This window comes from Talaromyces atroroseus, assembly GCF_001907595.1.
Source record: "Talaromyces atroroseus strain IBT 11181 chromosome Unknown scaffold_22, whole genome shotgun sequence".
Lineage (NCBI taxonomy): Eukaryota > Fungi > Ascomycota > Eurotiomycetes > Eurotiales > Trichocomaceae > Talaromyces > Talaromyces atroroseus.
This window is the reverse complement of record NW_017971454.1, coordinates 126,776-143,449: the sequence shown is the minus strand read 5'-3', so window position 1 is coordinate 143,449 and position 16,674 is coordinate 126,776. Positions and strand designations below refer to the sequence as shown.

Below are 16,674 nucleotides of genomic sequence, written 5' to 3'. Positions count from 1 at the left end.
ATAAAATTAGAAAAATATAAATTCTATATATAAGAAACTAATTTCCTAAGATATTAGATTATATAAGAAGAAATATAAATAGATAAAAAAAAAGTATAAGTAGTAAGAGATTGATTTATATTAAAAAATATTAGAAAACTATAGTTATTTATTAAGATAATTAATTATTATTAGAGATATATTAAAGAATATGCAAATATTATAACACTTATATTTAAATTATTTAAAAAAGATATCAGATATAAATAAATAAAAGAATAAGAAAAAGTCTTTAAAGAAATAAAATATTATTTAATAACTATGCTTATACTAGCATAGTTTAATAATAATAAATTAACAACACTAGAAACTAATACATCTGATTATATTATTAGAGTAACAATAATATAAAAAGAACAAGATAGAAAATAAAAAATGATTATATATTATTTAAGAAAGATAATTAATATAGAATTAAACTATAATATATACAATAAAGAATTACTAATAATAATAATAATATTATAATATTAGAGAATATATCTAGAAAGAATCAAATTTTTTATATAAATTATTATAGATTAAAACCTTACTTATTTTCTATTAACTAAAGTATTAATAAGAAGACAAGCAAGATAGTTAAAAATATTATCACAATATTAGTTTATAATTAAATATTATAAAGAAAAAAATAATAAATAAGCAGATACACTTAATAGATAATTAGATTATAAAAAAGAAATATGAATACTAGAACCTGTATTATTTAAGAAAATAGAAAATAGAAATCTAGAATATAATCTATAGATCACTACTTTAATAGTAATAATAAAATATAACACTGATTTAGAGTTATAAGATTTAATTATTAAGGAAACAGTAAAGGATAAAACTATTTAAAGGATATTAAATAATATATAATAAGAAGAGGAATATAAAAAAATAATTATTAATAAAATAAGACTTATACTTTAGTATAATTTAATTTATATACTAAAAATAGTTAAAGAAAAAGTTATTAAAATTTATTATAATAAACTAACAGTAGAATATTTAGAAATTAATAATATACTAGAAAGAATATTAAGAAATTACTACTAGCTAAATATATATAAAATAATATATAACTATATTAAGGAATATAATATATACTAAAAGAATAAGATTATAAAACACAAGTTATATAAATAAATATAACCACTACAAGCACCAGAATATCTATAATAATAAATGATAATAAATCTTATTATAAAACTACTAAAGTCAGAAAGATATAACTTAATCTTAGTAATAATAGATAGGATGACAAAGTACACACACTTTATATTAATAAGAGAAAGAATAGATACATTATTACTAGCTAAGATATTATAATATACCAGAGATTATAGTATTAGATAGAGGATTAATATTTACATTACAACTATAGAAATCTATAATAGATCTAATAGGAGAAGAACAATAATTAAATTTAGTATATTATCTATAAATTAATAAATAAATAAAATAAATAAATCAAATACTTAAATAATATCTATAAAGCTATATAAATTATTAATAAGATAATTAGATAGAACTACTCTTAATAATGTAACTAATATACAATATAAATAAATAATCTATAATAAAGATAATACTATTTATAATATATACTAGAAGAGAAGCAAAAATACTAAAATAATTATATTATAATTAATTAATAATAGAAATAGTAGAAGGGATAATTAATAATATAAAAATTATATATCTCTATTTATAATAAGAAATAAAATATAAAAAATAAAATAATATAGAAAGATATAATTATAAAAATTAAAAAGAACTTAATTTTAAGAAAAAAAAAAGATCTATCTCTTATAAAAAAATCTATAAATACTATATAAAAATAATAAATTTAATTATTTATAACTAGAACTATTTAAAATTAAAGAAAAAATAAAAAAAATTAATTATAAACTTAAACTACTAGACTTTATACAAATTTATTCAGTATTTTATATTTTATTATTAGAATTAGCATCCAAGAACATTAAAATATAAGATAAAATCACTATTAAAAAAATCTATAAAGTTAAAAAAATATAAATATATAAATAAAGATATAATAAAAAGATAATATATCTTATTAAATAGAAAGATTATAATATTATAGAAAAAATATAAAAGCTTATTAAGAATTTTATTAAAATTAAAAAAATTCTAAAAGTATATTAATAAAGATATTTAAAGTTATAAAAAGAATTTATTTAAAATTAGTAAGTAACTTATTAAAATTTTTAGATATTATAACTAATATCTAAAACTCTAGCTAAGCTAGTTCAACCTTAGCATTAATTATAGCAATATTCTTAGTAAAAAAAAGATTCTTAAAATCTAATATCTCTAAAACCTTTTAATTATAAAAATATATACTTATACTACACTTTTTAAGGAATTCCTAATAACAAAATAATCTTAAAATTTTAGTAGTAAATTCTACTTATTAAGTAAGAACTTTAGCTAGCTTTTTAAAAACTTAAGCTTCAGACTCTTTTAAATATTCTACTTCTTTTCACTATAGAAACAACATTTATAGATATAACTATAATAAGTACATATGATACACTTAAAATTTTTATCATTTATTATATAATTAAGATTATAGAAGTAACAATACTTATAAAAAAATTCAATAATAAAACTAATCTTTTAAATTTTAAAGAATTAATAAATACAATTTTTTATTTAATCTTCTTTTAAATACAATAGATTAATTTTGATAATCAACTTCAAATAAAATATAATAAAAATATTAAAAATCATTTACCAAATAAAAAATAAAATTATATTAGAAATAAGGATAAATTTTTCTATTTATACCTTTAAAGACAAAGATCTTCAAAAAGAAGAAGTAATATTACAAAATAATATACATAATATTAAAAGAAACTACTCCAAAAAAAGAATAAAATAATTTAGTATAAATTTATATTAAATTAACTAGAAGCTAGTCACTAGCAATAGTATATAAAAAATTATTAATATATAAAGTATATAAAGTAATAACAATATATATATTAGTATTATATAAAGATATAAAAGATATATTCTTATCTTAAATAAGATAAAAATATATAAAATATTTAATACTTATTAAAAAGAAATTATATATTTTCTATCATCTACTTTAAAAATATATAATATATAATATATAGAATAAGAAAGATTAGATATATAAGAATACTTATTTATTATTATATATTTAATTCTTTATAGCTCTTTAATCTAAGTTATTTAATTATATATTAAAAGAATTAGCAAGACAAATCTATTTAAAATATTATAATACTTCAAGATACTTCTTCTATCTTAGTTATAATTAATTAATCTTTATTATTGACAAATCTAAACTACATCTAATCTTATTGATAAGTTACACTTGTGAACCTTTGTGTGGTTCAACCATCGTATTGTACCTCAACACAACCAGTGACAACTAGGGTGGATCCAGGCGCGTGACAAAAGCCACCCATAAAAAGAATATTTATAAGATATTAAACTACTTATAGTAATATAAGTTATATATCAAGCTATTAAAATATATTTTTAAAATTAATAAAATATATTTTCTAAGTTTTATAGTTAGAATAAAAGATATTTAGATAAAATTTAAATATATCACCACTATTATTTAGGAATAGTCTAAACCTAAGAATATATAAAATATAATTTAATTCTTAAGCTTTACCAACTTCTATTATAGGTTTATTAAAAGATACTCTATAATTATTATATTATTATTAAATATAATTAAGAATTATAAATAAATATAAAAGAGATTAAAAGTAGAATAAAAAGCTAATATAAAATTTATTTTTATTAAAGAGATATAAAATATCTTTAAAACCCTTAAGAAGTGCTTTATATAAGTATTTATACTTAAATATTTTAAATTAGAACTTCTATTTAAAATAGAAACTAATATATTAAACTTTACTATAGTAGTAATTCTAAGTTAATTAAAAGCTAATAAATTATAATATCTAATAGCATTCTACTTTTAAAAGATAATCTTAGCTAAATTTAATTATAAAATGCATGATAGAGAGCTATTGTTAGAGAATCAGAACGTCACAGCCAATGGATCAGGTTAGTCACTACAGGACTAATGCACATCGGAACAAAGGATTACCCGCGAAGCCTTAGAGTTAGAGTAACAGAGTTAGCAGAGCTATTACTATATTAACTATATCAGACAAAACAGAGTAAATAGAGCTATTACTATATTAATTATAATAGAGAAAAGCTATATAAGAATACTTATTTATTATATATTAATTTTCTTTTATTATCTTAAATTAACTATAATAATTTAAGTATATAATCTTCTATTAATTAAGATATTTATAGCCTTATTTTTATTTTTTTTATTTACTAAGATCTTTTAATTTTAAAAGTTTATTAACTTTATCTATTAATAGCTATCCTAGCTATACTTAATAATAATTAAATTAAAATTTCTAATAATTTAAGACTCTTAATTAAAAGAGAAGTCTTAAGAATAAATAATAATAATATCTTAAATTCTAATTTTAGTAATTCTAAATCCTAATTTATAAACTATTAATACTAATAGTAGAAATATCATAACTATTAATAATAGAGACATAATAGTATTAATATAATATATTAAAAAATTAGAATAAGCTATGGTTAATAATAAAAAAAAACTAAGTTAAACATTTTAAAAAATTAAGATTAAAATAATAACTCTATTTAAAAAAGAATATAGAATTCTTAAAATATATCTTACTTAAATATAACTCTATTTTATATATAATAATAAATGAATTATGAATAAGTCTGATAAAATATTAATAATATTAAGTTTTTTTAATAAAAAAGCTATAAAATGGTTTACTTTATATATTACTAACTAATATTATATATATAATAATGAAGAATAAAGAAACCCTAAGATAATTATCATATTTTCTAATTACTAATATTATAAAAAAAAATTTAACTAGTTATAGGGAACTATTAATAAGAAAATTAAAATTATTAATAAAATCTAATATATTAAATAATAAATCTTAGTTAGAGAATATATTTTAAAATTTTTATAAATATTAGAAGAATTTTTATAGAATAATTAAGAATTTAGAGATTAGTTCTATAAAAGACTGAAGGATAATATTAAAAATTAAATCTTAATAATAATATTATAACTAGAAATATTTTAAGTAATAATAAAAGTAGTATCTTAGATTAATTTAATTATTTATATCTAATAAATGGAAAAAGAAGAATTTAGAAGAAATAAAATAAACTTATATTAGAAATAGATTAAGAACAAGAATAAAGATATAATAATATAATTAAATATAATCTTATCTAAAAAAGAAAAAGATAAATTAAGAAAAAATAAAGCTTATTTTAATTATAAAAAATTAGATTATTTTATAAATTAATACTAAAAGCTAAAAAAAAACTAAAAATTAGTTATTTTAGGTTTAAAAGAGCAAGTTGTAATAATAATTCCACTAATTATAATTGATAATAGCAAAGCTAATAGAATAGCTAATAATAAGATTAATTTTAATAAAGACTTAAAGTAATTAATTAAAGATAAAGAATAATAATTAGAATGGATAATAAATTATAAATAAATTTAAGTAGAATACATATAATAAATTAAAAAATAAAAAGCTCTAAAATAATTAAAGAAAATGCTTAGTGATTTAAGTAATAAAAATAAAAAATAAAAATAAAAAAGATTTAGCTTTAAAAAGAATATTAAATAAATAAAATGAATTAGTATTGATATAAGGAAGGGATATTAATTTTATAATTTAGAGGAAGAATTAATTAGCTAGGCATTTCTTATATATTACCTTAAAAATATTAAAGATTTATTAGAAGAATAGAGTAAAGATATTGATTTAGAAGAAATTAATATAGAAGATTTTAGTATAAAGAATATCTAAGTAAAATTCTTATTAAAAAAATTATTTTATACTTCACTAATATTATAGAATAATAAGTTAATAATAATAACTTATAAGGATCTGTACTAAGAATTAAATAAAAACCTTATTAAAAAAAAATTAAATAAAGTATAGAAAGATGCTATTTAGCTTTAAGAGAATAACTAGTATAATTATATATTAATAAATATAATTTGCTAGAAGAGGTTTTAATAGAAATAAAAAGATTATATTAAAGAATATAAGCACTATAAAGAATAGATATATTATATATATTAATAATATAAATAAATGCATGTACCTCTAGTAAATATATATAAATATATATTATATAAGTGAAAATGACGCTTTTATAATAAAATAATTAGATATATAAGGAATTACTTTTATTATTACTATCTAGTATTAGAAGGAAATTTGTATTAGGAAGTATATTAAATAATATATTATAATATATCATGTGAAATATATCTTATGGAAAAAGAATAAAAGAGATGGTTTGTAAGAATCCTAGAAATGATTAAAGAATTAAGACTTGAATATTTATAAAAATAGATAGAATATTAGTGTGTTTATTAAGAATCCATATACCTTTATTATAATAATATTATAATTACTAAATATGAAGTAGAAGAACTATATAAATAATATTATTATAGCATTAAAGAATACTTTAAATATTAATAAAGATATTAAGAAAGATATATAATTATAATAGAATTTATTATAATAATTTGTCGGAAACTTCGGTTGGATTACTGTCGAGTATAGCTAGGATAGCTATTAATGGGCGAAGTTAATAGGCTTTTGGTATATGAAAGTTGTAATGAAATAAATGAAGTCTTAAATAAGATAGAATATCCTGATTGATAGAAGATTGTATATTTAAGTTATCTCAGTTAATTTAAGATAATAGAAGAAAATTAAATATATGGTAAATGAGTATCTTTATATAGCTTTTCTCTATTATAGTCTTTATAGCTATTTTCTTATATTAAGTTTTGATGAGTCTGATTATATTTATTATAATTATATGCTAACAACTAGCTTTGATGATTATGATAGTCTTAATCCTGATATGTTCTAGTTTTATTTATGGTATCTTTAGATAATTTTTTGTTTCTATGTATTAGTAATTTATATCTATTGGCTGTGATGTTCTGATTCTCTGATAATCTTCTCTTCTGAAGGCTAGTGTCTTAATAGTTTAATAAATAGCTTGTGTCTCTTAAAGTGTAGGTAATTAATTTTAATTTTCTTAAATATTCTAAATGTGTAATTTTATGATTTTATGCTAATTATATCTTTAAAGAAAAACATTTTTAAGAAGAATCTTTTCTTAAGAATTAAGTCTATTAAAGTTGTTTTAGCGATTTCTTATTTCTGTTATACTAGTCTTAGAAAATTGTATATAAAATTTAAAATTTTAAAATATTATAATAAGTATATTTATATAACTAATTGTTGTTATATAGATATATTATTCTTTAATCTTATTTAGAAAAAGCTAGTTAAGGTATAAGATAAAATTTATTTTTAATAAAAAGAGGCTTGCTTAAAATTTTTAGAGATAATAGCTTATTTAAAGTAATTTAAGAAATAGGATAGTTTTTTTTAGAAGTATATAGGTAAATTTATTTAGATAGATATAAAGGATGTTAAAAAATTAGAAAAGTTAAAAAAAGTGGAAGAAGAGATAAAAATAAAATAAGTGAAAGAATAATAAGATATTAAAGAGCTTTTAGCTACTATTTTTATCTTATAAAGTGATGATTTTATTTTTAATATTAACTTTAATTCTTTTATCTTTTTTAATTATATTTTTATTTTTATTTTTAAATCTTTTTAGGGTAATTTAAGTGCTTAATAGGTTTTTATGTATTTTTTTTAAGTCTATATTCTTTTTATCTTATAAGATAATAGATATGTTCTTTTTCTAACTTATGCTATAGTATCTTTTTAATTTTATATTCTTTATTGTCTGCTGCTTTATTTTTATTTATTAAGTTAATGGTTAATTCTAATAATAAGATATAAAATATTAAATATATTTGTATTCTTACTAGTAGTTAAAGTTTATAATTATTATTTATAAGTTTTTCTTTGATAATAAATGGTCTAAATTTAATTATATTGAATTTATTACTTAGTCTTATATTTTTAATGTTAAAATTTTTTAATTTTAGTATTTATTATAGAAAGTAAACTCTTTTCTTTTTTTTGAGTGCTGGTGTATCCTTGTGCTTTTTGTTATAATATTTTTTTATTTTTATTTCTGTTTATTTAATGTCTTTTAATAAATTACTATATATTAATTGTATATATATTGCTTGGATATTTACTTTATTGGATGCTTCTTCTTATTTGATGTTTTTCTAACTTATTCTTGGAATTTTTTTTAGGTTGGTAAAATATAGTACTTGTCTTGTTGATGTATTTATAGTATTATTTATTGTGAACTGAGTAATTAATAATAGCTTTATCTAATTATCTTGATTCTAATCTAAGTAATGTCTTAGATATTGTTTAATTGCTTGAATTATTCTTTTAGTCTGGCTATTAGTTTATTGATAATATATGATTGATAAATTGTATTTTATTTTATAATTTTTTATAATTATCTGTTAAAATTTAGATATAAATAACTTGTCTCTGTTAGATGTGATTTTACTTGGTAATCTGAATATCGTGAATACTTCTTATAATATTAGTGTTGTGTATTATTATGCTATTAAACTCTTTAATATTGGCTTTAGAATAATATATTTTATAAGTTTATTTATAATAATAATAGCTTCAGTATATATGATTTCTAAAATAAGATTTTTTAACTCTGGTAAGCCTTATATAAAATCTATTATAATCTTCTACTATACTTTTATTGATGTTTCTAGAATCTATATTCTTTTATAAGGTTAGTAATTAATTAATTTATTATAATTATAACTATTATATTTTTTAATATAATCTTTAATCAATTTTCTTATTCTTAAGAAGTAGTATATTTATTGTATCTTTTTTACTATTTAATCAATTCTATAATGTTCTTTAATTGGTAAATTATAGTTTATTTAAATAACTTCTATAATCATTAAAAATAATACTAATATTAATCTTCTTTAAATAGCTAATCTATTTTTAATTATTGCTTTGTCATTATATAGTGCTATCTATAGTATTTTATTATTCCTAATAGCTTCTACTATCTTTTTATGAAGATCTTTACTTTTTATTATAATTGTTATTACTAATATTGCCTTGTTATTATAATAAATTCTATCTTTATTTTCTACTAATATATTTATTTGCGGCTATTATATTTTAATTATATAATCTGCTCTTCTATTTAATATATTAGTAATAATATTTTTTTTTTCTTTAATGTGTTTAATTTAAAATTTAAATCTTAATAAATATTCTAATTATTTAACTTATCTATTAGTAAGCTTTTTTATTATTATAAAATATTTTAAATTATAGTAATTACTTTTTATAATTATTTCTTCTTTAATTTCTTATAAGTAGTATCTCTATTACTTAAATATTTTAACTACTATAAGTAGCTCTTTATTATAAATATTATAGTTTCTTTTTATAGTGATAAATTATCTAAAGTAGAAGGTAATAGATTGTAATTATTTATTGTCTTTTAATTATTCTAAAACAATCTCTAATATATATTCTAATATATCTAGTTAAATTATATTTGATTTTTCTAGATTATAAAGCATAAGAATTAGTATTTCTTTAATTAATTTTTTGACTTTTTTATATGCTTGTTGTTATTGTTCTGTCTAATTGAATTCTTAATCTTTTTATAGTAATTTTATGATTAATTATATTATTTCTATGTAATTCTTTAAGTATCTTCTAATATATTCTGTTATGTTTAAGAATTATTATATTTTATTAATATTTATTGGAATAGATTAGTTGAGTATTGTATTTTTTTTTTTAGATTAAATCTTTAATTCTTCTGATATATAAACTATTTCTAGGTAATTAATAGTTGTAATATTAAACTTATACTTTTTAATCTTAAACATTAATCCTTTATTTATAAGTATTATTATGACTAATTATATATATTTTTTATATTTTTCTAGGTTTTATAAGTATACAATAATATTATTAAAATAAACTATAATAAACTTGTTTAAATATTTTCATAGAATATATATTATATATTATGCAAATTATGTTGGTAGATTCTTTAAATTTATTAATATAATTATCTATTTAAATAGTTCTTTATCTATAAGAAAAGCTATTTTCTAAATATTATCTTTAGCCATTTATAGATTATAATAATTCTATTAAATATTAAAGACTGTTATAATCTTTGCTTTTTATAAGAGATCTTTTTTTTATTTTTAATAAGATGCTTTATTTATATTATCTATTATTCTATTATTTAATACTCTGTAATTAATAACTATTTATTTAATTATATCTTTCTTATTAATAAATATTAATTATACTAATACTTTTCTATGTCTTAGTTATATATATATTACTTTATAAAATTTATTAGTAAGTTTATTTTTAAGTTTTAATTTATCTTTTAATTTATAGTATTATTTAATTAAAAATAGTGTAAATCCTTCTTTTAATTTGATTTATACTTTGAATTTTTTATTATATATTAGTAATTATTATTTCTTTTTCATAAATAGTTTAATAAATTTATAGTATTTTTTAAATAATTTTACTAAAACTTTTATAAGTTCTTTTTTATATAATTCTTTTAGTTTTAGTTTTATTTTTTATATTTTTTTAATAATCTTTATTTTATTAATTGTTTATGCTTATTAGATTATTATAATTTCTTTTATTTTATTATTTTTAATTTTTATTTTATTTTTATTACTTAGATTTCTTTGACTATTTTATAGCTTCTTCTTTTATGCTTTATTTCTATTATTAATATATATAATATCTTTAGTAAATATCATTTTTTGTTTCTATTTATTTACCTTTTATCTTAATCTTTTAGTGTCTAATAGTATACTAAGACTTTGCCCTAATTTCTTATATAACTATATAATTTCTTTAATCCTTTTTTTAATAATCCTTATTTATAATACTATATTATTAACTGCCACTATTCTATTTATTCAGTCAATTATTAGGTTTTATATTTATAACTATATTATTCTAAATATAGTGTCATAGTATTCTCTTAATACTAGTGCAATATTAAATGTAACTATTATAGTATATTATCCTAATCTTATAATAATATTTAATGCTTATTTCTTATAGTCTTAACTAATTATTTCTCTACTAATTAAAATAATTATTACCTATTTATTTATTTATATAATAAATATTTTGGCTTCTTTCGCAAATTTTTCTTTAATATAGTTATAAACTGCTTCTAAATCTAACAAGATCTTTGTATCTTTTCTATTAATTTTTACTAATATTATAATTATTTAACTGACTGTTTTTAATTCTATAGTTATTATAATAAATTCTATTATAATTATATGTCTTTCTTAAAATTTTTATCTCTATTTAAAAAATTTCTTTATATTAGTTATATGCTATTTATATGATCTTTTTATCTAATATTCTATTATTATAAGGTTATTATAATAAAAGTATGCTGGTTCTTTATAAATATATTAATATTTTAACTACTCTTACAGACATTTCAGTTTTAGCTCTAAAATAATAGATAAAGTATTTAAAAATTATCTTAATATTATCTTTAGTCCAACATAAAGTTTATATAAGTTATTATAACATATCATCTAGTGAATTTTATAATGCAGATTTTCTTTAATAAATAGATAGTGATAATAAGAATAATTCCTTATATATTTATTTTGTCTATTATAAAAGCATATTCCTTTTTTATATAAAATATACTTATATATTACTGTTAGAGATAAATATATTTATCTATGCTTTTAATATATATAATATATCTATTTATTATATTTCTTATATTCCTTAATATGGTTCTTTTATTTCTATTAAGACTCTTTTCAGCAGGTTGTATTAGCAGATATACAATTATATAAGTTATCTCTTCAAGAATTCTTAGTATCTTTTTATGCTTCTATTCTTATTTTATTCTTAATAGGGTTTTTTATTAATTCTTAATATAGATCCTTATAGATTATTATTCTTGATTTATTATCTTATAATATTAATTAAATATAAAGCAACTCTTTTAAAAGGGAATTTTTTTTAATATTTTTTATACTAGATTCTCTTTTTATCTCTTCTTTGCTAGGATAATCTTTTTTTTTAAATGATTTATAAATACAGTTCATCTAATTAGTTTATTCTCTATAATTATAAGATTAGTATTTTGTTCTTATATTAATACTTACTTATTTTATCTATTTAATATTTTTTCTAAAATTAAATCTTTCTTGCTTTTCTTCTTATATATTTTATTATTATATCTTATTTTTGCTTAAATTATTAAGTATTTTTTTTAATTATATTAATATATTTTCTTTGTCTACTTGCCTTATCCATTCTATTTAGATCTTTTTATAATTTATTATTTATTCTAGTTATTATTCTTTATCTTTAATTAACTATTTTAATTCTTTATTAGAATTAATTTTATTATTAGCTATTCTATTAGCTTTGCTAGTATTAATTAAAATTAGTAGAATTTTAATTATAATTTACTTTTTTAAATCTAAAATAGCTGATTTCTGATTTTTTTTTAATTTTTAGCATTTATTTATAAAATAACCTAGTTTTTTATAATTAAAATAAGCTTTGTCTTTTTTTAGCTTATCTTTTTTTTCTTTAGATAAGATTACATTCAGCTATATAACTATATCTTTATTATAGTCTTATAATAGATTTTATTATATTACTTGGTTTATTCTGAATTGTAGGAATCCTCTATATTTTTTTTATTATTAAAACTCTTATTTTTTCTATTTAATCTTAAACAGCTTATTATTAATCTTAATAGCTATTTTAATAAAGTTATTAATATTTATTAGTTAATCTATTTTAATTAATTCTATTTAGACTTCTTCTTTTAATATATTTTTAAATATAGTAATCTATACTCTATTATTATATCTTAATAATACTATTATCTTTTAGAATTCTATTACTAGTTTCTAAGCTAATCTAGTTTATTATAAATATCTTAGTTTTTATTTAGTAGTATATATTTTATTAATATTTCTAAATAACTATATAAGTTGTTTCTTAAAGCTAGCATAATTTATAAATATTTTAATAGTAATTATATTCCAGTCTTTTTATACTAAATTATAAAAGTTGTCTATTATTAACTATATCTAGTTAGCTATATTATTAATAAGATAAGTTATAATAAAAATTATTTTATTATAGTCTTATTTAATTTTATTAGTTTTTATATATATACTTATATTTATTAAAAATAATTTAAGTTTAGAATATATTTTATTAAATTTTATTAATTTTAATAACTTAACTTTATTAATAATTAATAGTAAGCTTAATATTATCTATGCTTCTAATTATTTAATATAATCTTTTTATTTAATTTCTTCTATATTAGATTTTCAATTTGTACCCGGGCAGCGGCACTAGGCTCAAACAGTCACTATTTTCCGGCTTGCGTGGTACATTGGCTCCCGCCACGCACTTTACCAAACTATCACCACGCACTCTGTACTCAACCCCATCGGATCCACTTCCACAGCTAAAGTGTCAACGATTGTTTTATTCAGCAAAAACTGTTCCGATTCAGTAACTACTATTTAAGAGCAGTCTAAGTACTTCGTTAAGGTTTCTATCAACCTTACTAGAACCCTTGTCCTATCTCCCTCTTTTCTCATTCATCCTTGCGAAGTCTGAATTCTTCCCAGGACTTCTTAATCAGTTTTTTTTCTTTCTTTTTTTTTTTTTTACTCACGCTGAGCGATGCCTAATAAATATTGGACTGACGACCCTGATGAGACGGAGACAGGATCTGGTAGGAGCTATCAGACGTCGGATCCAGATATCACCGAGCCAGACGAGAACTCTCGTAGTATACCGACTCGAAGCCAGACACCACAGTCTCAACGGAGAACACATCCTCCTCAACAACTACAAGGGGGCATTTCAGCACAAATCACTACCTCTAAAGGTCGAACATACAAGGATCCGGATATTGATACTACGGAGAGACTCTCCGATATTGATCCGAATTTCAACCGAGCTGAAGGCACTAAGAAGTTGAAGGAGCGTGTAATTGATCGTTGGCATCGGTTGGTCCTGCACTGCGATATAATTTGTTTTCAATTATAGACGTGTTTCACTCACTCGTGCATAGATTCTGCCGGAAAAATGGAGAAAATGAATCAGATTGCACACGATGGAGCGACCCAGAGAATGCTCTTCGGCAAGCATCCGCAGATTGCATATTTCAATTTTTGAAATGGTGTTTCAAACTAGAATATGGGACGGACGGTCGAAAGCTGCCAGGGTACGGCCAGGCGGGCACTTTTAACACTGATTGGAAGTATTTTCGAATTTATTACGAGGACATATTAGGCCACAAGATGGACAAAGACATGGTGAAGAGCTTACGCACGGTATGGTACCAGCGGACTTATGGTGATGTAATTTTGGATTAACAAATTGTAGGCCAGACAATGGTTAATTCACGAGAACAAGCTGGGCACCCAATCTCGCGACAATGACCCAGTGTATATTGACGACATGATCGAGTTCAATGAGACAATCCTACAAACACGCAAGAAACGGTTTTACCTGGGCATCCAACGGATCATGTTATGCCTGGCCCTAATGCTCGGTCTATTTACTGCTGGCCGCAAAACTGCTATTCTAAAACTCCAGTATAAGCATCTTCGCATCAGTTTACTGCGAAATCCTCACGGGGGACCTCCTATACTCGACATCGCCATCAAACCCAAGTACATCAAATCCCTTCTTGGAATTACAAATCTGTATGCTAAACAAATGTCTACTGAGAAGATCAAAACTGATGTCATAACAGGAATACGTTTTCTTTTCCCGAGATAATTCTCGGTGTCTCTCTCGTGTTCAGCCCGCATGTGTTTATCATGGGACTGTTGCTGCATGCGAGGGCTTTCCAGGCTAATATTAGATCAATGGATGATGTTCGTCGCCTTTTTGTGATGCGTAACTGTCAAGAGTTACCGTTGCCATTGAAGGAGGAAATGGATAATTATTATCTGTTCTGCAAGGTGGATTTGATTGATGGAAAGCCATGGATTCTTCGCGATCAACCTATGAGTGATAGTCAATACAATGCGGCTATACGTGCCATTTCGGAGATTATGGGACTCTTAAAGTGGTTCTTCTTCCATCAATTCCGGTATGGCACAGGAAAAATTCTTGACAAAACCGGTACGTGTCTTGACTGCTTGTACACGGTTTGTTATTATTGACCAGAAGGCACTAGAATGGGTGAGTGACTCTGAACGCAATTTGATTCTCAATCATGCCAATACTTCCACCTTCCTCAAATATTACCGTCCCAGAAACCACACTCAGATGCAACAAGCGGTACTTGGGCTGGACCCCAATGAGGTTATCGATCGAGCTTTGACTAGCATTAGGCGTTACGCTGATAAACGACGACCACGTTATCTCGATGACACTCAAAAGGCTTTGGTGGAAGATGATCCAGAGTTGCAAACTGCTATCAGTAACCGGGATGCCCTGCTAGACCAATTTCAGCAAACTCCGGATGCCACGCTCGCACATGCTGTCGCTGAAGCAGAACGTAACATCAAAAATACGCGGCAGCGGTTGCGATATCGGAGAAAAAAAGAAGTCCGACGAGCCTTTAGTGATGAGCAAGCAGTCAAAGATGCCAACGCCCAGCTCTCAGGAACTAATCTCCTAGAAGATGAGTTGAACGAAGAACTGGATGATGATACACCACCGGAGCAGACCATGCTTATAGAGGGGTTAATGGCTGTCCCGGTAGAATGGACATTTGAAGGCGAATGGCAGCGACGCAATGTAGGCACTGAGGTTATTATCATGTATTGCGATTATGAAGAAGGCGGACCACTTCGAGGCCGGCCGAAAGGCAAACGACGTCTAAATGACGAGGTTAGACTTTTGAGCGTGGAGACAAAGCAGATCGAAAAGACGGAGGATGATAAACCTATTATCGAAAAGAAACGCAAAATAGAACAGGAGCAACCCCAGACTGCCAAAAAACCTCTAGTTTGCTTTCAATGCGGCAAGAAGTACAGTCAGTATCAAAGTCTTCTCAGACACTTCCGACCAATACATATGAACGATCGAAGATGCAAGTCCTGCGCTGATGGAATGGAGTATCTAGAACAGATGCATTGGCAATGTCATGTTGCCGCAGTACACCAGTTAAACATATGACATAGGACAGACTGATCGTTCCGAACTCGGCATTGAGTGTGAGTATGCTTATGCAATGTCACGTGCTTATATCAACCCTAGTCCGAGATATGTTTCTCATAGGTTAGAGTTCTTGAAAAAGTAGCAAAATGATGAAGACAATAGAACAACCTGAACTACGATAGCAAGTATTTACCTTAGACATGCATTATAGACATATTTTGTTTTGGTCGCCCCTCTACATGAGTCTTGTGCCTAATACACATCACATGACCCTAACTACTTACTTAACGTAACCGGACACCCACCCGGCCACGACACCAACCCGGCCACTCCCTCCGGAAAACGCGCTCTATATTATTACTAGATTTTCAACGCGTCGTTATGCCAC

At 21.4% G+C, this 16,674-nt stretch overlaps 1 protein-coding gene across 1 annotated transcript, besides 6 other annotated features; it reads left to right on the top strand.

Moving 5' to 3' along the window:
- Nucleotides 1–3,479: part of a repeat region (Identified by RepeatMasker using a combination of RepBase library and repeat library created with RepeatScout) that runs on past the window's edge.
- Nucleotides 3,480–4,072: a repeat region (Identified by RepeatMasker using a combination of RepBase library and repeat library created with RepeatScout).
- Nucleotides 4,060–6,683: a repeat region (Identified by RepeatMasker using a combination of RepBase library and repeat library created with RepeatScout).
- Nucleotides 6,547–13,426: a repeat region (Identified by RepeatMasker using a combination of RepBase library and repeat library created with RepeatScout).
- Nucleotides 12,477–13,462: a repeat region (Identified by RepeatMasker using a combination of RepBase library and repeat library created with RepeatScout).
- A 385-nt stretch (nucleotides 13,463–13,847) lies between these two features.
- UA08_09463 (hypothetical protein) lies at nucleotides 13,848–16,411 on the top strand (the record flags this gene model as incomplete). Its single annotated transcript, XM_020265391.1, has 7 exons — nucleotides 13,848–14,176; nucleotides 14,242–14,503; nucleotides 14,556–14,878; nucleotides 14,929–15,302; nucleotides 15,358–16,161; nucleotides 16,310–16,342; nucleotides 16,386–16,411. 7 exons carry the CDS (start codon nucleotides 13,848–13,850, stop codon nucleotides 16,409–16,411), a joined length of 2,151 nt encoding a protein of 716 aa, XP_020115419.1.
- A 160-nt stretch (nucleotides 16,412–16,571) lies between these two features.
- Nucleotides 16,572–16,674: a repeat region (Identified by RepeatMasker using a combination of RepBase library and repeat library created with RepeatScout).